Below are 18,542 nucleotides of genomic sequence, written 5' to 3' on the forward strand. Positions count from 1 at the left end.
ATTGTTGCCTAATCCAAGGCCACAGAGATACTCCAATATTTTCTTCTAGATGTTTTGTAGTATTAGATCTTGTGTTTGGGTTTATGTGTTGATTTTTATATACAGTGTGAGAAAAGGGGTGAGGTTTACTTTTCTTCAGATGAATATTTAGTGTTTCTAATACCTTTTGTTGAAACACTATCTTCCGTTAAATTACATTGTCATCTTTGTCAGAAATCAATTGAAAATATATGTGTGAGTCTATTTCCGGAATGTCTGTTCTGTTCCACTGACCTATATGCAAATCCTTACCCAATGCCACACTCTCTTAATGAATGTAGCCTTATAAAGAATTCAGGTAGTGTCAGACTTCTGACCTTGTTTTACTTTATGAAAATGTTTCCATTTTCATGTAATTTTAGAATCAATGTGTCAATGTCTATTTTTTAAAAAAAAAGCCTGATAGTGTTTTGATTAAGATGTCATTGAATCTGTAGATCAATTTGAAAAGAATTGATATCCGAACAATATTGGGTCTTCTGATCAATGAATATGGCCGATCTCTCCATTTATGTCAGTATTCTTTAAATTTACCTCTACAGTGTTTTGTACTTCTTAGTGTACAAGGTTTCACCATTTTGTAAGATGTGTTTTTTTCATATTTTGATGCTATTAGAAATAGTATTGTTTAATTACCAATTATTTATAGTACATACTAATACAGTTGATTTTGCTAAATTATCCTTGTATGATATGACCTTGCTAGACCACTTATTAGTTCTCAAATGTTTTGAGAGATTCCTTAGGGTATTCTACATATACAATTATATTGTCTTCAAATAAAGACAGTTATACTTTTTTCTTTCTAATATCTATGCCTTTTATTTCTTTTCCTTACCTCGTTGCACTGGCTATAACCTCCACCATAATGTTAAATAGAAGTGGTAAGAGCTAACATTGTTAACATGTTCTCAGTCTTAGTGGGGGAACATTCAGTCTATTTTTTCCAAATATGGTGTGTATCGGTAGGTTTTCTGTAGATGCCCTTTTACACTTTCACAGAGTGAGAAAGTTCTCTTCTATTCCTAGTTTGCTGAGTCTGTGTTTTTTTTTTTGTCTGTCATGAAAGGATGCTGAATTTTGTTAAATGATTTTTTCTATGTATTTTGAGATAATCATATGGTTTTTCTTTCAATATTGATTTATTTTTAAATGCGAAACAAATTCTACATTCCTTGGGTAAATGCCACTTGGTTAGTAATTTGCTTAATTATGCAAAAATGCTTAATAGCAAATCAGTTATTAAACATTCTTGCATCCATTTTCATGCGTTATATTGATCTCTATTTTTCTTCTATGTATGATGTCTTTGAGTTTGATATCAAGGTAATATGGTCATTATAAAATGATGTGGAAAGTGTTTGCTCTTCTCCTGTTTTCTAAAGGAGTTTATAAAGAAATGATCATTTTTTTCATCCTTATAAATTTTGTAGAATTCAATAGTGAAGACATCTAGGCCTATAATATTTCATGAAAATATTTTTAACTCCAAATTCAATTGCCTAAATTGATATAGGACTATTTGGTTTATCTTTTTTCTTGAGTGAGTTCTGGTAGATGGATTTCTCAAAGAATATTTCCATTTTATCTGAATTGTATAATGTGTTGGCTTAAGTTTGTTCATACATACATATTATCTGTTATTCACTGGAAGATCTGTAGTGATGCATCCTTATTCATTCACAATATTGAGAATTTTTGTCTTTTCTCCTTTAGTCAGTGTTTACTCAGTCTAGTTGGAGGTTTGTCAGTTGAATTAGTCATGTCAAATAACCAGCTCTTTGTTTCATTGATTTTTAAATTTTTTTTTAATTTACTTAATTTCAGCTCTTATTTTTATGTCTTCTGCTTAGTTTATGTTTAATATGTTCTTATTTTTCTAGTTTCTTAAAATTAAGTCTTAGAGCACTTATTTTAAGCCTATCTTATTTGTGCTGTACATTTTTGTTAGGGCACTGTTTAGCTGCATTCCATTGTATTTTCATTCATTTCAAAATATTATCTTATTTTCCATTTAATACACAGGAAATTTAGTAGTGTACTATAGAAGTTGTAAATGTTTGGAAATTTTTCCAGACATCTTTCTTCTATTGACTTCTGGTTTAATTCTCTGATGCTCTGAGAATATATTTTCCATGGCTTCAGTGATTTTAAATTTTCTAAGACTTGTTTTATAATGAAGGATATGGTCTATCTTAATCAATGTGTACCTAAAAAGAGTATGCATTCTGCCCTTGATGGGTAGAGTGTGCTGCACAATTCGCATTGGTCAAAGTTTTAAATTATATTGTTCAGATCTTCTATACCTTGTGATAGTCTCTCTACTTGTTATACTAATTACTGAGAGAAGACTTCTAATTTTAATTGTAGATTTGACATTTTCTCTTTTAAGTTCTGTCAGTTTTTTGCTTCATAATTTTGGAGTTCTATTGTTATACATATTTAGGATTATAATGTCTTGATAAATTGACCTTGTTATAACTATAACATGTTTCTTCTGATCACTGGTAATATTTCCTTTCTAAAGTTTACATTTTCTGATATTAGCATAGTGACTCTAGCTTTCTATTTATTAGAGTTTGCATGCTATATATTTTTCTGTCCCACTTGGTGCCTATCTATTTTTTGTATTTAAAATGAATGTCTTATCTACAGCATATAAATAGGTATATTTTGTATACCAATTTTTATTTTATCCAATCTGACAATCTCAGCCTATTCATTGGAGTGTTTAGACTATTTTAATTTTATGTAATTATCTAAATGGTTGGGTTTAAATCTATCATATAATTATTTATTTTCTGATTGTCTCATCTTTCTATTTTCCTCCTTTTCTACCTTTTTGACTTGAATGTTTTTATTGATTCTGCTTTATTTCCTCTTGTAACTTATTAGCTATACCTCTCTCTTTTCCTGTTTTAGTGAGTGGTTTAACATTTAAATGTAATTTTATTACATTGTTACTTTATCATAATCTATTTTACATAATATGTTACAGATTATTTTCGTATAACCTCTCCCATCCTTTGTCCTGTTTTATATTTTACTTCTATATATGTTAGAAACCTCACAATAAACAAAATATATATATAGATCATATATTACTATTTCTAGTGTTCTGCATTCTTTAATATACATCTGCCCTGCAAATTTTAGCTGCCTTGATCCTCATACCTGTCCCCTTTAACACCTATATTTACCTCCAGGCTATGTTTGTATTCCGTCTATGTTTCAGTCTAGAAACCGTCTCCAGGCAGTTGGCTGGACTAACTGTAGGGCTCACTTCATTTGTTTTCCTTGATTCAGAGATCAAATTCTGTGCTGCTTATCTTTCAATGTCAGAAAACACTGCAATTGTGTGTGTGTGTGTGTGTGTGTGCGTGCGCACGTGTGTTTCTGTAACAATTTAATTCTTCATGGATGGAAGCAAAAATCTATATATATTTTTACCCATATCCATATCCCCTGGTCTGTTGGATTTCATTACTTCTTTTATTATCTTCCTGTAGAGACAGCCATGGGATATTGGTGAGTGGAGGGTGGCCACTGAAAAGGAAAGATGGACTCATCTCCACTTCAGTCTTCTCTTCACCAGCATTTCAACTACAATCACATAAAAGAAAAATAAATGATCCTTGATATTCAGCTAAAATAGATTATCTTATAATAATTAAAATCCTTAGAAGCAAGTAAAACATGTTAAAATTAATATTTTTTAAAAGCTTAAGATTGTGAAGTCTTGAGCTTTCTTCTTTTCTGCATATAATTGAAAAAGTAATTAATACTGATTAAATAGGGAGACAAATGGAGAAAAACATTTTTGAACTTTAAAGTCATATCTTTCTGAAGACTTTGATTAAATATCTGTAATTACAGTAATATAGGCAGGCTAAAATTATTTATACTCTTAGAGTATCTAACTTCAGATTTTTGATTTTAAAAAGTTAGAACAATAATGAATAGGGTGATCTGGCTCCAGTGCTCCTGTAAATATCTTTAATAAAATTTTCATCAGTTGCTAAATTGATAGGTCTGAATTTCCCCATGCTTCCCGGTTTTTATATGTTTCTTGACAAATAAAGCTGATCTAAATCTCTTCCTGCAGCATTGTACCCCAAGTTATTTTCTTTCCTCTCTTCCCTCATGTGTCTTATCAAGGCAGATGTTATCCAGGCAGGTGAAATTAAGAGTAGAGGCAGTTGTCCATATAATTCAGCAAACCTGACGTGAAGTAAAAGAGATTTAAAGAGACAGAACCACCCATAATAGCCACCTGTGTCTATCAGATTCACCAAATAATTGTTTAACTCTTCACTTCATTTTGGCATGACAGCTAGAGATGGGGTGAACCTATGGGAATGTGTAGATTGTTGTACAGAAGCAAAGATAATCTTTTAGGATCGATATGTTATACCTTCTGTAAGGGAAAATCATGACTCACTAATTTGGGTATGTGATCTGGGAATGTAATGAGTCTGTGAACAAAGGAGAATGTGTAAAGAGCATTTGTTTAGACTTAAAATGCCTTGCATACGCACAAGCCCAAAAGTGGATTAAAAGGAGATACAAACAAATAGCTAAACTGTAATTAGATTGGGGGAAAAAGGTTGAGCATAGAGTAAGTTCATTAGAGAATGGGCAAGGATAACAGTGGGAAAAGGTGGATAGATAAGTTGGCATTTCTTCAATTAGAAAAATGGCAATTAAGGATCAGGGCTGGAGCCATTGCGGTTCTACATTTATTTGGTACTCTAGAAGGTTTTGCTAATTAAAGTAAGTTTGTTTCTTTTCAGTTAGAAAAATGTCAAACTAAGGAGGACAAGACTTGATGTATGGATACAGCAGAGCTGAAGACACAAGATACTGAAGATAGCAGTGTGTAGACTGTTAAGTTGTATCCAGGTTTTCATATGTATTTTCATTATGCTTTGTCTAGATTATATATTCCTGGCATCAAGAACCTTGCCTTATGCTCCTTGTACCTGCATAGTCTTGAACACTACCTGGGTATTCAAAACTCATCAGTAAGACTCAATAATACAAATATCTATTAACAGCACAATGGACAAATTAATAAATTATACAGCAATAAAAAAGAATAAACTGCTATAAACAGCAGGAAGAAACTGCACAGACATATTAATGAATAAAATGTATCCAAATTCCATTTTTATGAAGTTTAAGAGTAGGAGAGATTATTCTATGGTAATAGAAGTCAGAAGAAGTGGTTAACTCTGGGGAAGTATTGACTCAGAAGGAACAAGAAACATCTTTCTGGGGTGTTAGAAATATTTTTATCTTGATCTGCATGGTGATTATATTAGTGTGTGTATATGTGTGTGTATGTGTGTATACATGATATATATTGATATGTATGCTTAAGATTTGTGCACTTTATACATTTGATATTTCAATTAAAACAAAATGAAAAATTAAAACACCATCTTTGTTGATCTAGGGTTGTGGTGGAAAAATTGCTGAGAATAATACATACAGAGAAATGATATATTTTTACTGAATCAGAGTGAGTTGAATAAATGTGATATTTCAAATAAAAAAAAAAGAGAGAGAAGTGGTTAAGTGGGAATCATTGCTTTGTGAGGAGTTGGAAGAGTTCTGTGTCCTACTCTTATAAACAAGGACTTTGAACTGGAAGTGATAACTCTTAAAACAGGACCTAGGAGTCTGGGATCCAACTGTGGGTTCCTAAGTCAGATGACCTTGTCAAACAAATGCTGGCCATTAAACTGTAGTGGTCACATTAGCCCACTCTTATGTATCACAGTAAGTACTGTGTACAAGTGTAGCCATTGTTTTTCAAGATAGGCATATTAGCATAGCAAGACATGAAGCAGTTACGTGAAGACTTCAAGATTTTTCAGTCTGGAGTGACAAGAGTATAGCGATAGTTATAAAAACTTGCAAACATCTAGAAATGTTTGGAAAATTGCATAACATATTCTGGAATACTAGACCGATAACCATTCCCAAAACTTTAGAAGAGGCCATTTCAGTATTAGTGACAAGAAGATGCACATGAAGGAGTTTTTTTTCAGAGGCTATAACAGCTGTATGTGAAAATACATTCAAGAAAGATTTCTATAAAGGCATGGTCTGTGTGGGCATTTGGAATACATTTCTAACCATTTCCAATTTGTGTTCTTAAACTACATCCTACCACAGTAATTTACGTGATGCTACTGTCAGACAAAGAATATTGGAGTCACTGGATACCAAGTTAGCCTGAGCTGCCACTTCTTTTACATTGGTTTAAATAACTTCTCCTTCATTTGTACTAAGGAATTTCATGGTCCATTTTTTTTCATTTTTAATTGTTTGTCATATTAATTTCCTACATTTTAAAAATATTCATCCCCTGTGCAACTTATTCCCTATGCAAGACTCCCAAAGTCTGGTCTTCCGTTATCCCAAAGACAGCATAAGAGATTAGAAAGCACATTTATATTATCTTGCATATTTTTCAAATCTCAGGAAGCTAAAATCCAGTTTGAACTTAGAGGCTGAGTATTCTCATGAATTCCAAAGCCATCAGAGTGAATTTACCCTTCCAGAAGGTCATCTTAATGCTACAGTCAAAAGCTACCCAGTGGTTGTGAATAAATAACCAGTATAATCATTTTTTACTACTTGGAGAAAACCATGGGGTAAACTTAGAATGAATCACCAACATTTAATTGATGCGGTTTTGGCAACAGACTTAGTTTTTTTTAAGCTTGTTTCAGCCGTTCAGATAAAGAGAAGGATGTGCAAATAAAGAGATCTGTTTTCCCATCTGTAGTTTAAGTTTCTGCTGCCAATACCACATGTAGCTTAAAGATGTTTAGGAACCTGGAGAGACCTTCTACAAAGACTTATTTACATGACCACTTGCATTATAGGAATGTGTGCCAATTAATAAGATGGTATGAATATTAAACACCCATGAGTCACTCTTTCTGACTGAATTATGTTGGGGCCTCATTGTATGTTTGGCTGAAACTTTTGTAGCTATGTGGAAGTTTTCAAAGTGAAAAAGTTGAGTTTCAAAGTTTTCTATTTTTGTAGGATTTATGAATGAGGGTTGCAGAGGGGAAAAAGGTGACTACTAGCATAATTTGTTTGATTCTGTAAGTGGGTAGATCATTGCACAGAAGGAAGTATAAGCTTTTAGGATCCATGTGCTCTAAGTTACTGAAAATCATGGTGTAGTAATCTGGGACTATTACTTGAGAATGTCATAAGTCTGTAAACAAGGGAGCATCAGCAGACATCGTTTGTGTAGGCTCTTTGAAAAGCTTTTTAAGGTGCTGCCTCCAACATAGATTTCTCAAAAAAACAGACTCTCTGTTTTCTCTACATGAGGCAGATTGCAACTACCTCAAGTACATTGGTGCATATTCATCATTCATTAATGCTTTTGATGAACTAACTCCCCGGGAAATGATTGCCAAAAGGTAACTCCTTGGGAAATAACCGGGGTAGTTGTTAAGTAAAGTGTACCCAGATGCTGCAGTATAACACTAGCTGCACAAATGACAATTTGGTTTCCCTTGGATTCCATGACACTATATGTATTATGTACCTACAGGGGCCCTCACTTCTCCCTGACAATCAGTTATAGAAATATATTGAGTGTCTGCTTTATAATGAGCACTCTGCCAGGCTTATTTAAAATGAGCTATGACTATTTAAGTCAGAATAGTTCTAAAAAGCCCTTGTTGTCCCACAGCAAGCAGGTAGCCAAGCAGGTCTTTGAGCTCAGTCTTTCCAACTCTGAAGCATATAGTCTTCTCACTTCATTTATCTGAATATTCAGAGTAACTTAGAACTAAAGTCAGGTTTTCTTAAACCTGGCCTATAATAATCTCTTTTGACAGATACATTAATAATACCAAGAGTTTTGAGGTTACAAATTCAAACCATTAGAGATATGTGAAATTGGATCCGTGAGAAAAGATGGAGACACTTGAATCTGCAGAAGAAAAGGCTGAGAAACAAATTAGTGGCATTTCCCAAACACCCCAGATCATTGCTAATTCATATCCTACTCACTTGGGAATTCATACTCACTGAAATAGTGCTGGAAATTGACCTTTTTTCTTTGCAGCTATTTATAAAAATGATGTTGCTATGTGAACAAATATGGTATAAAACAAGTTTGGAAGAAGCATAGTTTATATAGTTTGGATATTTGTCACCTCCAAATCTCATGGTGAATTGTGACCCCCATCGTTGGAAGTGGGACCTTGTGGGGGTGTTTGGGTCATGGGAGTGGATCGCTTGTGAATGGCTTGGTGCCCTCCTTGAAGTAATGCGTGAGATCTCGCTGTATTGGTTCACACGAGAGCTGTTGTTTAAAAGAGTCTGGCACTCACCCCGCTCTCTCACCGTGTAACACACGCCAGCTCCCCTTGCCTTCCATTATGAGCAAATGCTACCTGAGGCCTTACCAGAAGCTGAGCAGATGTCAGCATCATGCAGAATTATGAAATATACCTCTTTTCTTTGTAAATTATTCAGTCTTTGGTACCCATTTATAGCAAGGCAAAATGGACTAAGGCAATAGTCAACGAAGTTAACAGAATGATTTGCTTTAAAAGAGGGCAACTCATTGTTCTGGCTAAATGCATTAAGAAGTTCATATAATGAATAATCTGATTCGCTCACTACAAATGGCCCCAGGAATGTGACTCTTTAGTAAGAACTTAGTTCTCACAATACTGTGGATGCTGGTGTTAAACAGGATGGCAGCATTCCACTTGGCATCTAGAATTCCTCAGGATGAAAGCCAGAGTTACTGTGCCACACTAGCTTCCTAGACCTGGGACCTTCAGGCCCAGCGATGCTGTGCACTGGCACAGGGACTGGGGAGGATGTTAGAACAGCCTACTGTTGGCTGTCCTTTGCCTTGGTCATCCATTCTTGTCCCAAGGACTTTAAAGGACTAAGAAATCCATCATTAAAATATTCAGGAATTCTGAATGATCTTATCTCTGTGGCCATCTGAATTAATGATGTCTGGCTTCATGTGAAAAATAACTACAGAAAAGGAAGTCAGCTGTTTGCTTTGGTTGCTAAAGTCAGAGCAAAAAAGAAGCAGATTGAGATTTCACAAGAAGAGGTTCACATCCATTAATGATGAGGAAGACTGTTCTAAAGGTTTATTGTTTTTCGTTCACCTGTTCATTCATTCCACATCAGTGAGGGCTGACTATGTGTTAGGTGTGATGCTGAGCACTGGTGATAGAGTCAGATGCCTGGGGAGTGTATAGTTACCATTCTGTAGAATGAGAGCAATCATGGAGCACGAGCCACTTATATGGGAGAATGGAAGAGATGAATCAAATCCAGTTATGCCTGCACAATGCTTACAGTCTAATAACATTTATTTTGAGAACTGCTGCCATTTTCTGAATTATAACAGTGTGCCTGTTGCAAGCATTGTGCCAAGCTTATCACATGCTTTGTTTCTAGTCCTCAAAGCACCGCTATAATGAAGATAGTGGGATCTAATTTTCAAATGAAGACACTAAGGCAAGATGCGGAGGCAGCTGGGGGTGGGGAGCAGCAGGGTAACACTCATTGGTGAGATGAGTGGGGATTTTCGGCCACACACCCTAAGGTAGCAACTTGAAAATCCCCAGTGGCAATGTGTCTTCAAAATTCTCTGCCACCATCCCACAAGGAACTGCACCCATCTTGGCTGCTCATGTCCCTCTCAGACACAGTAACTTTCCTCTTCACTGAAGTCTGGTGCCGGACAATATTGCTGCCCCAAGCAATCTTAACATTCTTCCCCCGAAAGGAGAGCCTTATAGAAAGTCCTGTATTTGCTTCTAGGAGACTGAAAAAGTCTCCTCCTTGCATAGCAAACATAAGCAAGGGAATGTATTCAAGGTGTCAGTAAAAGAGAATGGGGACTCCATTCTCTATGAGATTCTCTACCATTCTGCTGCTGACTGCTCTGAATGGGTTCCAGGTGTACCGAGATGGAGCTTGTTCAGCCCTCAGTTGACCAGTTGTCCTGGGAACTGATGTTTTCCTCAACCAACTCTATATTTTCTTTGTGTGAGACAACTTTAAAAGGACTGGGAAGTAGTGCCTTAAGTCATCCCATGAGGTGCCTGGGTCTTGATGGTGGTAGTAACTGTGAGAATTTGTTAATACCTTGAGAGACAGAGAGAAGGCACATGGAACAATGGGAACAGGTGAGAGGGTTGACCAGAATCAGAGATGTAATTGGTGACCTTGCAAGGATGAAACCCATTGGTACATCCAACGACCCAACCCTTGAACTCATTAGCAAGGCCCTGTGGGCAACTACACTCACAGCCAGAAATGTGAACTCACATTTGTGGGGTTTTTTTGTTTTTCTTTTTTGTTTCTTGTTTTGTTTTGAGACACAGTCTCACTCTGTAACCAGGCTGGAGTGCAGTGGTGCGATCTTGGCTCACTGCAACCTCCACCTCCCAGTTCAGGCAATTCTCCTTCCTCAGCTTCCCAAGTAGCTGGGACTACAGGTGCACGCCACCATGTCCAACTAATTTTTTTTTTTTTTTTTTTTTAGTAGAGACAGGGTTTCACCATGTGGGCCAGGATGGTCTTGATCTCTTGACACCCTAATTCGCCTACCTCGGCCTCCCCAAGTCCTGGGATTACAGGCATGAGCCACTGCGCCCAGCCGTGAACTCACATTTGTTGAGAGCAACACTGCATCAACTCATTGAAGATGAGGGAGGCTTGCCCCTTTGAACTTAGTTCCTACTACAACCATTTAATTATTTTGTGAGTTCTTAAAATTCTCTGAGAAAAAAAAAACTGGTTTCAGAAGTACAATATATAACACTTGTAATTCGGGTTACAATATTTTTATGAACTGCAAGAAACTAATTGTGTCTTAAAGAAACTACCTAAAGATAGTGTCAGCATTTTCATTATAAACTTCCATTTTCAAAGGTTTATGTATTCCAAAGACATTTTCTTGCAGGGAAACTTGGCATGTGTCTGAGCCCCTGACTGTCCACACCTCACTTCATAGGTACTTACAAATGAATCCTTCACATTCACTACATTTGGCATCTGTAATTTTTAGAAATAAAAATGGCCTTAATAGTGAATGGTTTCTGAGTTTAATGTCAGGGCATGCAATTCTCCGGGAATCAGAGAACTCAAGAATTCCAAAAGTCCTGTTTTATAGACTCTGGTATAACAATATTGGGTGTTGAAAGGAAAGTAAAAAAATTTAAGGGGACTGATGCTAGAAAATGTTGTTGTCTTCAGAAAGGCTCTAGACTTAGACCACCTTCAACATTTTTTCTACCCCCAAATTCCTCCTCTGCCCTGTTTCCTGCAACTGCCCCATGGCTTTGTGTTATAGGTTAGACAAACATGTCTGCACTTTGTATATGGCACCTATTGCCAAAATGAAAAAGGCTGTCAAGATTCTCACTTTGCTTTTTGAATCTTCATTTGAGGAGACTGGATTAAGTGCTCTATGTGCCTTATAATACATAGAAGAGGGAGACAAAGCCAGAAAAACATTGCCCTTGGAAGACTGCCTATCACCAAGCTAGAGGTGTATTAGGCCATTGTTATATTGCTATAAAGAAATACCTAACGCTAGGTAAGTTATAAGAAAAGAGGTATAACTGGTTCCTGGTTCTGCAGGCTGTATAGGAAGCATGGTGCTGGTATCAGCTGCTGGTGAGGGCCTCAGGAAGCTTCCAATCATGGTGGAAGGTGAAGGAGGAGCAGGTGTCTCAAATGCAAGAGCAGGAGCAAGAGAGAAGGTGGGAAGTGCCACAGACTTTTAGACAACCAGATTTCACATGGCACTAAGTCATGCATGATGGATATAACCCCCAATTCAAACACCTCCCACCAGCCTCCAGCTCCAACACTGGGGATTACATTTCAACATGAGATGTAGCAGGGATACAGATCCAAACCATATCAGGAGGCAAAGTAAACTCTAAAAAAATCCCTGGCAAAAAGTCTAAGGATTCAATCCAAGAGGGCAGAAAGAAGAGTTTCTAGGCACTTGGGATTCTCAGAACTATATAGATAAGGTTGCATAGGCATCCTGCATAGGACCAGACAACCAGCTAGATACCAGGCATGTTGACAGTGGACTCCAGCCTCAGAATGGGGAGCCCAGGAACCAAGCTAGAATTCCGGGGCCAGCACCAGTTTCAGAGGAGAACCTGGGCACCTTGCCTGGAAGCCATGGGGCCATGCTGTAAGGCTTCTGCTCATGTGGCTGCCTCAATGGCTATGAACCGAGCAGAGCCCACTTTGGGGTTTACCTGTGCTTCTGGGAGGAATCAGTATAGCTTGGTGGCTAAGAGCATTGTGTTTGTAGTTAGGCCTAGATTCAAGTCCAGGCTTTCACTTATAGCATATGACCTTGGACAAGTTGCTTAACCTCTTTTAGCTGTGATTCCTCATTTCTAAATGGCAATAATAGTTCTTGCGTTATAGGTATGTGAGGATAAAGAAATGATACAAAGAAAGCAGAACTCCTGATAGCTGTAATAAGCACCAAACTTTTGATGACGCGTCTTCTCGAAAGAAAAAGCACCCCTAATGTCCTGCCCTGCTGAGCCCTCCTTGATTCAGGGATAGGTGGTCCTGAGGACGCTGGGGTAAATTATTAGGGCAGGCAGCCTGGGGCACATAGGGTCTGACACATCTCAGCTGCTACATCCCATGAATCTTTGATTCTCATCTTCAAAGACTGAGTCAGTTCTGATGAAGATCAACTTACTCCTGTAAATCTGAAATATTTCAGTCTTCCAGAATTGCCCCAGTTACAACACATGGACATGCTAAATCTGAAGTGTTGTATGTGTAGGCTAAAATAAAGGAAAGACACAGAAGTCTGAATAGCAGTGTCCTTTCTTTGACTCATCTGGCAGTGCCTCCCCATGCAAACAGCTGATCCTTTCTCAAAACCACCATTCTAAAACAATTAAATACCCTTAATTGAGGAGAAAATGAAAAGAGAAGGTCATGAATAATCTGCAAGGCTGGTTGAGAATAAAGCTGGCCAGGTGGAGGCCCTGAAATTAATGAGGCTAAAACCCTTGTAATCCCGGGAAGGAAAAGCACTTCTCATGGTGTGTCTGTATGATTCAGATATCCTGGAGTCCATGACCAAACATCCCATGGCATATGAGATGGTTAAATGGCACCATAGTGGAGAAAAGGGTATCTGTATCTTCCTACTAAATATCCCTGTGAAGATTGAAGCCTCTTGAGTAGGGACTTCATCTTCCTAGTACTTCCAATACCAAGCACCAAACCTCCTTGAGCCTAGAAAAGCCAACTCTGTACACATTCCCATCCCTTTATTTTTGCCTTAGTATTAGGAAATTCCCAGACTTCTGCTACTCAGCAAAGAGGTTTTGAGGAGGAAGGTAGGGGAATGGGCAACTTCTGAAGTTTGGATAGTAATTGCTTAGCATGAAGTGAGGTTGTATATCAAAGATACTTAAGGATAAGCTATTCACCTATCAGATATCTACTAATATGTAATAAATATACTAAACATTTTGTGTATTTTGCCATTCATTATTCATTTACTTGGCTGTCACACAGTGTGCTTAGTGTCATTCTCAATTCTAAGGATTAAATGGTGAACATACTTTAATCCTCACAGCAGTAAAAGGAACCTGAGACCTCGAGAGGCTAAAGCTCTTGCACAGGGGTTGAAACAATTAGTCATTGGCGGAGATCACACCACAAGCCTCTGTTCTTAAAGCACCAAAGAAGTGGTAGCTGTTGAGCTTTTGATACAAACATTATGTCATAATCCATTGTATACTCCACCATGCCTAACACAGTGCTAAGTTGTTCCACTTACCCATTGCTAGACTTGTAAGATGCTTCTAAGATGAAACCTAGGAAGTTTCATTCCAGGATTATCATATGAACAGGAGACTTTCTGGATGACATCCAGATCTTTGAAGCTGCCTCATTAGCCTTGATAAACCACACCGCCATTCCAGAAATGACGTGGTAATTTTTTCAGATACTGTAGTTTTCTCCATATATAAAATGTTTTGAAGATGACACACAATTAACAGACTATGCCACATACATGGTGAAATCATCTTAATTTGTTCTAGAGAATAGTGGGATCCCTGGGACTGCCAAGAAATCCAAAGCGTTATTGATGAGTTTTGTCATTGAATAAAGTGAGAGTGAAAGAAAGTGGCTCACAGTCTTCTCAACTGGGTCGAATGAAGCCCACATGATAAGTGGTGTTATGATGGGAAAGGTACCCTTTGGGATGACCCTTCTGGCCTGTGAATTACTTGTCTCCACAGTCAAATTAAGAGGCCAGAGATTTAGTCAGCTGCTGAATGGGTGATCATTCATGGACGAGATACACAATTACCATTGTTAGGACGTCACTTCAATTTATGTGTTCTCATTACTCATTATTTCAGTTAATAAATTTCACCTAATTGGTTGAAGTCATATGATTCCCAGATTGAAATAAGGGTGACCACAATTTGGTCTCTAATAACTGTTCCTTTTCTAACTCTAAAGACCTATCCAGGATATATGCACAAGCGACTATTGCTGCTCGTAACAGGCTGGTCTTCTTATCTCTTACTACGTGAAGGGGGATGTTTTCAGGTTCACAAAGGTCTGCTTCATGCACCTCACTGGAAATTTACTACACCACGAATACTGTTTCCAAATGCTTATCATTTTTCTTTTTTTTTTTTAATTACACTTTAAATTCTAGGGTACATGTGCACAACGTGCAGGTTTGTTACGTATGTATACATGTGCCATGTTGGTGTGCTGCACCCGTTAACTCGACATTTACATTAGGTGTATCTGCTAATGCTATCCCTCCCCCAACCCCATGACAGGCCCCGGTGTGTGATGTTCCCCACCCTGTGTCCATGTGTTCTCATTGTTCAATTCCCACCTATGAGTGAGAACATGCGATGTTTGGTTTTCTGTCCTTGTGACATTTTTCTTTTTCTTAAATTCACCCTTCTAGGTGTCTCCTTTCCTCCAGATCATACCCCAATTTTCATTATTCTTTTATCCTTTTATGTGAGCCTTCTCTATTCCTTTCTCTCTCTGTCTCTCTATCTCAGAATCCAACTGCCAGATGAGAACATTGGACAGTGGGATCGGAACCTTCCCACTCCCAGACTCGGGAAATCGCTCGACAGGACGGTACCTATGCCAGCCAGACTCCCCAGAGGACGCTGAGCCTCTCCTGCCTCTCCAGTCAGCCCTTTCTGCAGTTTCTTCCATGAGAGCCCAAACGCTTGAACGTGAAGTGCCTTCCTCCACAGATGGCCAGCGCCCTGCAGATAGCGCCATTGTTCATTCCACATCCGACCCCATCATGACCGCCAGAGGGATGCGGCCTCTTCAAAGCCGCCTCCCCAAACCAGCTTCCTCAGGTAAAATGCCAATCTCCCACCCTTAATAAGACACTTACTGACAAAAAAAGGAAAACTTTTCACCAGGAGATGAGTAAGTCAGTGACCTGCCTGATAAAAATGTAGATATGTGAAAATTCCTTCATGTCCTTCACCAACAAGCAAAACAATGTGTATAAGAAAATATCTACTCATAGTATTACCTTAAGCAGTATACACACATATAAGGAAACAGACATGTAAGTACTGGTATATGGATATATGAACTGATTAAGGAAAAAACCATGCAACATACACTTGTGAGGTTTTATCCTATAAAACTTAACTATGAATATAGACCAATTTCAGCCCAAGATATAAATTTAACTACAATGTTGTTTGCCTTCTAACCAGAAATATACATGTTCTGGTGTATTCTTATCTGGTTAAAATATATTTATATGTTGAACTATAAAAGACGTAGTTTGATAAATCAGCAGTAGATCATGTACTAATTGCAATAGAATAGAGTGAGCCTTCCCATTGAGAAGTACTATCCTTCATGGCGGTCAATTGAAACAAGCTTTCATGATGAAAGACAGGGCTAGGCTAAGGGTCACCATGTTTTCATCGTTCCCTCAAGATTAAAAATATTTATTGCAGCCCAGGACGACACTAAATAATTTTTAACTTGTATGTCTTATGTTGCTTTTACAACACGCATAAGCATAGGAACTAAAACTTTAAATCGAACACTTTCACATATGAGTTGATGATTAGAAAGGAGCTGCAAGTGGAGATTATGCGATAGGCTTCTGAGAAATTAGAAAAGGAGACTGTTAATTATAAATCTGTGAATAAACGTGATTGGGCTATTCCCATAGCTGAGTTCTTCCTTTATGTAGGAATACCCATTGCCACAAATGTTGCATCACAAACTTCTGCTCATTCCAAGTCAAGGCTACATTTTTAAAGACTGTAATGCATATTATTTTTGAAATAAATGTGTTGTCAATTAATGACACAGCCTCCAGAGATTCAGGGGCGAAATCTTAGTTATAGATTGTGTACTCCATGCCTGAATGGTCACATGTGTGACCTCAATTCAGCAGCGGCTGCTGTAGACTCCATGATTAAACACTGTCATTATAACAAATTGAATAGAAACTGCAAGTCTTGAATTGCTTCATAAGGGATCAGAAGGAGATTGTTCAGATCTTGCTGCTAATATCCACTGCACCAGGTATCTAAGGGTTCTGTCTTTTTTGTTTTTGTTTTTGTTTCAAGATAGAGTCTCACTCCGTCACCCAGGCTGGAGTGCAATGGTGCAATCTTGGCTCACCGCAACCTCCACTTCCTGGGTTCAACTGAGTCTCTTGCCTCTGCCTCCTGAGTAGCTGGAATTACAGTCATGTGCCACCACACCTGGCTAATTTTTTGTATTTTTAGTACAGATGGGGTTTCACCATGTTGGCCAGGCTGGTCTTCAACTCCTGACCTCAGGTGATCCGCCTGCCTTGGCCTCCCAAAGTGCTGGTATTACAGTCATGAGCCACCACACCTGGCTTTGGGTTCTATCTTAATTAAATTACAATGAAGAGTTGTAAAAAGGTAGTATATGGTAGAGAGTGAGGTGAACACACTGCAGGAAGTTTTTGTCACCCATCCTGAACTTTCCTGTCCCGACATGATATCTGTGGTCCAGAGGCAGGGCCTACTTTCCAATGCTTCTCTTTTCTGTGTCCATCTGTTATTCATGTTAAAAATTAGGGAATGAGGACTAGCTGGAACAAAAAGAAAATAAGATTATACCTCCTTTTTGAGCAGTCACTGCCTGTTTAATGTGTACATTTGAATTGGTTGTTTTTCTTATCCCCATATGAAAAATGGAAGTCACTATACAAAACTCACAGTGCTGATGAAAACACAGTTCTTAGTTTCCCCTCACAAACAAAATACTGTGGAGAGGCTGTCACAGCATGTCTTGCTTATAATCACTGAGGTTGGAGGATAATGACAGCAATTCTCCAGTCTGGCATGACAAAGGCATACACTATGCAGGTTAATCTACTTTCATGGGTAATGGGGAAACTCTTTAATTGTTCTCTGCTAATTACACCCTTGCTACTCAATGTGGTCCATGGGCCAGCATCATCGGCATCACCTGGGAGCTTGTCAGAACTGCAGACTCTCAGAGCCCTCCCCATACCTACTGAATCAGCAGGCACATGAACAAAAGCTCAGCTGATCCATATGTACATTAAAGCTTAAAAAGTACTGCCCTGAGAGATGCTTAAGGGCTCCAAGCAAAGCTTCCCAATCCACACTATTCAAAATGACCTTAATAAGTATTTTGGGAAAATCGGGGTTCCCTACGTTTGAGGAAGCCTGCAAATTCAAATCTTCTCTTCGGAAACTATGCTAATGCCCATTGGCACACTGAAGCCTCTGAGAAGTCCTCCAAAAAAGAAACTTGATTGTTGTTCGATGAATAACATTATTCGAAGAATAACTTTTGGGCTTCCTGAATGGTTTGCCTGCCAAACCCTTTCTAACCTGTAAAGTCTTTCAACATTTTGTAGAAAAGTAGTCTAAGAACAGTTTGCCTCGGGGTCTTGAAAAGGGGCTTCTATAGATGTGTATACATAATTATGCAGATTTTTTGGGCAGCACAGACTACAGCAGGACGGAGTGGCAGGAAGCCCAGCTTTCACTGTATTTGGACCTTTTTCATTATTTCTGAATGTCTCCCCCACCTCCTTCCCTAAACTTGTAAAATGTTGATGAAAGCTGATATGTGATTCCACATACGTGTCCTCATTTAGGAAAAGTCAGTTCCCAAAAGCAGAATGAAGCAGAGCCAAGGCCTCAGACATGCTCATCTTTCGGATATGCTGAAGACCCAATGGCAAGCCAGCCGCTTCCAGACTGGGGGGGTGAAGATGCCGCCACCGGGACCCAGGTGAGGGGTCGGGGGAAGTGAAGGGTGCCATCCACCTGTTGGTCCTGATTGTAAAATGTGCACCCTAAAAACACTTTTATGATAGATTTCACTTTAAATGAAACTTGCTGTTGGTTTACTGAATATAAACCAAGGTCTAGGGTTCA

The 18,542-nt window shown here is 38.2% G+C and overlaps 1 protein-coding gene across 1 annotated transcript in view; it reads left to right on the plus strand.

Annotated features, from left to right (window-relative positions):
- Positions 1–18,542, plus strand: part of NCKAP5 (NCK associated protein 5) — a 990,316-nt gene that overhangs the window by 916,111 nt on the left and 55,663 nt on the right. The window contains exons 16-17 of the mRNA XM_003267587.3: positions 15,162–15,476; positions 18,260–18,396. Of these exons, the coding sequence (XP_003267635.2) occupies positions 15,162–15,476; positions 18,260–18,396 (452 nt within the window). The remainder of the gene's footprint in view (positions 1–15,161; positions 15,477–18,259; positions 18,397–18,542) is intronic.

Source organism: Nomascus leucogenys, chromosome 20, assembly GCF_006542625.1.
Source record: "Nomascus leucogenys isolate Asia chromosome 20, Asia_NLE_v1, whole genome shotgun sequence".
Taxonomy (NCBI): Eukaryota; Metazoa; Chordata; class Mammalia; order Primates; family Hylobatidae; genus Nomascus; species Nomascus leucogenys.